This window comes from Excalfactoria chinensis, chromosome 8 (assembly GCF_039878825.1).
Source record: "Excalfactoria chinensis isolate bCotChi1 chromosome 8, bCotChi1.hap2, whole genome shotgun sequence".
Lineage (NCBI taxonomy): Eukaryota > Metazoa > Chordata > Aves > Galliformes > Phasianidae > Excalfactoria > Excalfactoria chinensis.
In genome coordinates this window covers 10,174,132-10,179,193 of record NC_092832.1, presented here as the reverse complement: position 1 = coordinate 10,179,193, position 5,062 = coordinate 10,174,132, and the positions used below count along the sequence as shown (strand labels likewise).

The following is a 5,062-nucleotide window of genomic DNA, read 5'->3' as shown; positions in this document are numbered from 1 at the left end:
AACATGACTTTAAGCCCTAAATCCCGATGCCGGGACGGGAAGTGCATTGTGAGTTACAGGATTATGTTAGTGTAACATATTACCTCGGATCCCGCATTCCCCCGGGGATAATTAGGACATACTTTTGGTAAATTGCAAACCAGGACAGCGGGATAAATACGGGCGCTGCAGGCTGCCTTTCTGCTGCACGAACCTGCCCGTGCATTTGCAATCTTAAAATATTTTTCTTCCTTTCTTCTGATCTTTCGTTTCAATCTCCATTTCCCGCCCCTCCATCCCCCCATTTTTATTTTTTTTTTCTCATCCTTTTTTTTCTTTCCTTATTCGTTCCCCGGCCCTCGGGCCAGACCCGCCGAACCTCGACCCCCGGGCTGCCCCCGACCCCGACCGCGCCGGGCAACGGACGGGGACCGCGGGGGAGGCCGCTGTCGCCGCCCAGCGGACACGGGCGGACCTGCAACCCCGCCGGGCCCTCCGCGCCGGGCGCAGGACTGGCGGTATCGCCCCGGGGCCGTCGGGGAGAAGCAGGGGCTGCTCGAGAGCCGCGAGTGGAGCTGGGGAGCGGCCTCGAAGGCGAGATGCTGGCGAGGAGTCTCCTGCACTCGGATAATTTCTTAGGAAGAGCGGGAGCCCGGCCGCGAACAGCCGTGGTGCCCAGCGGGTGTGAGACCGGAGCTCTGTGGGGGTCACCGGGGAGTGCCGCGGGCAGGGCGGGGATTAGTGGTGCGGGGCTGGCAGCGGGAGAGCGAACGGCCCCGCATCCGCGCTGTGCTGTGGCCCGGGGCTGCCGTCGGTGGGCTGCCGTGATCTTGGCGGTGGGGAGAGAGTCAGCGCCCGAACATTCACCCTAGAGCCAAACGTGTCTCCTCAGCCGCCGAGGCCTTGGCACGCCCGGCTCGTCTCGGCCCGACCCCTTCCCCCGCTCCTCGGGGGCGCTAGGGCCACTGATGAAGTGCTGCGGTCGGGCAGGTCCCGCTGCTTGGACAGAACGGGACCACTGGCGCGGGAGTGTCAGCAGGGGCCCGGAAACGGCAATTCGGAGTAAAATGTAACTCGGAGAACTCTGAATCATTCATTACCACCTTTATAATTACTCTGCTAATTAGGTTGACACGGAACTTAATCAGGATTAATACGACGCCTTGTCACTGGCAGTTCCCATTACTCTGACATCCAACCAGGGAGCGTCCCGCCGTCGCCAACGCGGACTGCCGCTGCTCCCCGGGGCTCGGCCAGCTCCTGCCTTCGGCGCGGTCCCGACGGCACCCGTAGCACTCCCGCACTCCCCGGTCTCCGAATCCCGGCGGGGCCGTTCCCCTCACGCTCCGCGGTTCCCTCCGCGCACCTCTCCCCTTCCTTCCTCCCTCCCTCCTCCGCTCCCGCCGTGCCTCTCCTCCCCCCCGTCCCGCCGGTGCCCGGACCCCGACGGGGCGGCGCTGCGACGCCGGGGCCGAACGCGGGGCGGAGGGGGGGCGGCGGGGCCGGGGCCGACGGCGGGCGCCGCCGCCGCTCATTGGCTGCCTCCCGCGCGGCGTCAGCCCCCGCTCCGCGGGCCGCCAATGGGGGCGGGCGGCGGCGGCGGAAAAAGCCCGGGTTTATAATAACCCGCGGGGGTCGCGGCGGCGGCGGCCGTGACGTCACGGGGGGAGTCGCCGCCGCCGAGAGGAGCCGGCCGGCACGGGCGGGCGCGCCGCAGTGGCCGGAGTCCGCCCCGCTCCGCCGCGCCCGCGCCTCTCCCGCCGAGCAACTTCCCGCAAACTTCGGCGGTTCGGCCCGGCCCTGCCAGGCCCGGCGGCGATGCGGCGCCCGGCGGGGGCCCCGCGCTAAGTGCCCCTCGTCCGCCGCCGGCGCCGCAGGTGCGCGGAGCTCGGGGCGGCATCTCCCCCCAACCCCACCCCCGACGCGGGGCCCCCCGGGATGCGGGCGCGCCGCTAGCGGGCCGCCATGGAGGGGCCGAGCGGCTCCAGCTTCGGGATAGACACGATCCTGGCGGGCGGCGGCTCCGGCAGCCCCGGCGTCATGAACGGAGACTTTCGGCCGCACGGCGACGGCCGGCCCGCGGATTTCCGGAGCCAGGCCACGCCGTCCCCCTGCTCCGAGATCGACACCGTGGGGACGGCTCCGTCGTCGCCGGTGTCGGTGAGCATGGAGCACTCCGAGCCGCGCCTGGCTGCCTCCGAGAGCCTCCCTCCGCCGCCGCACCGCCTGCACCTCGGCCCGCATCCGCCGCCGCCCGGCCTGCAGCCGTCTCCCCCGCAGCCGCCGCCGCCCCAGCTGGGCTCGGCCGGCGCCGGCCCCCGGACTGCCACCTCCTCGTTTTTAATTAAGGACATTTTGGGCGACGGCAAACCGCTGGCGGCGTGCGCGCCTTACAGCACCAGCGTCCCCTCGCCCCATCACACCCCTAAGCAGGAGGGCGGCGCGGCCCCGGAGAGCTTCCGGCCGAAGCTGGAGCAGGAGGACAAGGCCAAGCTCGACAAGCGCGAGGACCCGCAGGGCGACATCAAATGCCACGGTGAGTGCTGGCGGTGCGCCGAGTGCGGGGCTGTGCGCGGCGGAACGCGGCGGGGCTGTGCGCTGCGCTGCTCGGTGCCATCCGCCGCGATCGGAAAGAGCCCTGTGCTGCTCTCCGAGGGCCCGTTCTCCTCTTTCTACGAACGTATTTTTATTTATTTTTATGTGTAGATAAACTTATTAGTTTTAAATGCAGATAGGCCTGGCGGTGGGGTCGCGTTTGGAGCCGAAATGCGTGTATTTGTAACGCAGATGAGCACAAACCAGTGCCCGGCTTTCGAGGAACGGCGTGTAGAACGGCTTTGGTTCGTTCGATATAAAGGAAGGAAAAAAAAACAAATAAACCGGAACGATGAAGCACTGCCCCCCGACCAGTACCAAATAAACGAAACAACTTTTAATTAAACGACCGAGCAAACGGAGCGATGGGCAGGAGGGAGTCCGGGGCTTTGTGCTTTCCTCTCAGCGCCGATTGTTCCCCTGCGCTTCGGGACGGAAAGTCCATTCACCTGCTCCTTATTTTATTTAAGTTTTTGAGGGCGGATTTGGTGCTCCCCGCTCTGCGTCTGGGCGCGTCGATGTGCGCGGGGAAGGAGTACGGAGGGGCTGTGCCCGGGCACGGAGCGCGCTGCGAACCGCTAGGGCCGGGCCACGTTGTTCTCCTTTAGCCCCGTTGCCGTGTTTTGCGGGGCTCAGGAGCGGCGTGCGCCTCCCGCTTCGCTATTTCCGCGCTAGCGCCGAGCGCCCCGAGCAGCTGCACGGCCCGGCCCGGCCGTCTGCGCGCCCCGCGCTCCCCAGTGGGGCAATTAGAGAGATTATGGTTCGTCCTGCGGGGAGGATCAAGGAGCGCTGCGGCCCCGGACAGCGTTCGGGCTGAGGGATCGATGTCCCGGCGTGGCGGGCGGGGGAGAGGGAGAGAGAACAACGAAAGCCTCGCGGGTGGCACACAGAGCGCGTTACTGGGGAGCCCGGGCCGGACCGGGTGCGGGGCCGGGGCCGGTGCCGGGTCCCGCCGCCCCTCACCGCGCCTCGGTTCGCTGCAGGCACAAAGGAGGAGGGCGACCGGGAGATTTCGAGCAGCCGGGACAGCCCTCCGGTGCGGGCCAAGAAGCCGCGCAAAGCGCGCACCGCCTTCTCGGACCACCAGCTGAACCAGCTGGAGCGCAGCTTCGAGCGTCAGAAGTACCTGAGCGTGCAGGACCGCATGGACCTGGCCGCCGCGCTCAATCTCACCGACACGCAGGTGAAGACGTGGTACCAGAACCGCAGGTAAGCGGCCCCGACGGGGCGGCCGCGGGCCCGGCGCTGAAAGAGGGATGGGAGGGGGGGGGTCCTTTCGGTTGTCGCCACTGCCGTAATTTTCTGTCTCATTACATACGGTTGCGGCCACCCTAATTCTGTCGGAAAACATTAATGTCACCGCGCCGGGCCGCCATGTTTATTAATTTGTCCGCCGCGCGTGTGCGTGTTTCCGCGTGCGGGACCGTGAGAGGTTCGGGGGAGGGAAAGGTCCGGCCGTGCCCCCCGCGACCTCTGCCCGCAGCCTCCCCTTTGTTTCCCCCCCCCAGGACCAAGTGGAAGCGGCAGACGGCGGTAGGACTGGAGCTGCTGGCCGAAGCCGGCAACTACTCGGCCCTGCAGAGGATGTTCCCCTCGCCCTATTTCTACCACCCCAGCTTGCTGGGCAGCATGGACAGCACCACGGCAGCCGCGGCGGCCGCGGCCATGTACAGCAGCATGTACCGGACTCCCCCCGCACCGCACCCTCAGCTCCAGAGGCCGTTGGTGCCGCGGGTGCTCATCCACGGGCTGGGGCCCGGCGGGCAGCCGGCTCTCAACCCGCTGGGCAGCCCCATGCCGGGCACCCCGCACCCGCGGTGAGACGGCACCGCGCTCCCCACCAGCCCTTCCCCTCCCCGTCCCCGACCGAGCCCCAGCACCGCGGAGAAGGCAGCGAGGGGAAGCCCGGGGGCTCCGGGCAGCCGCCGGCGGAGCGGAGAGAGCTCAGAGCGGGGACTCTCGAACCGCGCGGCCGCGAAGCGCAGCCCGTAAGTGGAACGAGCGCACGCGGGGGGCAGAGCCCCTGCCGCCGGGACTCGGAGAGCGGGCAGCGGGCGGGGGGCGGAGGGAGCGGCCGTAGCCGCGCGGAGGGCCCAGGGGCCGCCCCCGCCCGTCGGAGAAAGCGCCGGCGAACGGAGATCTTTGCACTGATTTTTCTCATGACCTTTTTTTCTTTCTTTTTTTTTTTTTCTTCTTTTTTTTTTTTTCTTTTTCTTTTTTTCTCTTTTTCTTATCGGAAAGCGGCATGCTCCCCAGTGCGGCCAGTTGTACAGAGCGAGTGCTGAGTGCTATATCATATTTATTATATGTCGTCAAAAAGAAAAAAAAAAAAAAAAAAAAAAAAAAGGAAAAAAAAAAGAAAAGAAAAAAGTCACTTCTCTACGTTAGTTTAAAACGAACGAACGTGGTTCTCCCCGTCCCTTTTCATGTCTTTTTGGATTCAGTAAAATAAATGCTTAGATGACGAAAGATAGATTTTTATATTTTT

The 5,062-nt window shown here is 65.6% G+C and overlaps 1 protein-coding gene across 1 annotated transcript; it reads left to right on the top strand.

The window, feature by feature from the left end:
* The first annotated feature begins 1,676 nt into the window (after window positions 1-1,676).
* BARHL2 (BarH like homeobox 2) lies at window positions 1,677-4,730 on the top strand. Its single transcript, XM_072343448.1, has 3 exons — window positions 1,677-2,515; window positions 3,558-3,783; window positions 4,083-4,730. Exons 1-3 carry the CDS (start codon window positions 1,945-1,947, stop codon window positions 4,393-4,395), a joined length of 1,110 nt encoding a protein of 369 aa, XP_072199549.1. The 5' UTR covers window positions 1,677-1,944; the 3' UTR covers window positions 4,396-4,730.
* The last annotated feature ends 332 nt before the right edge of the window (window positions 4,731-5,062 follow it).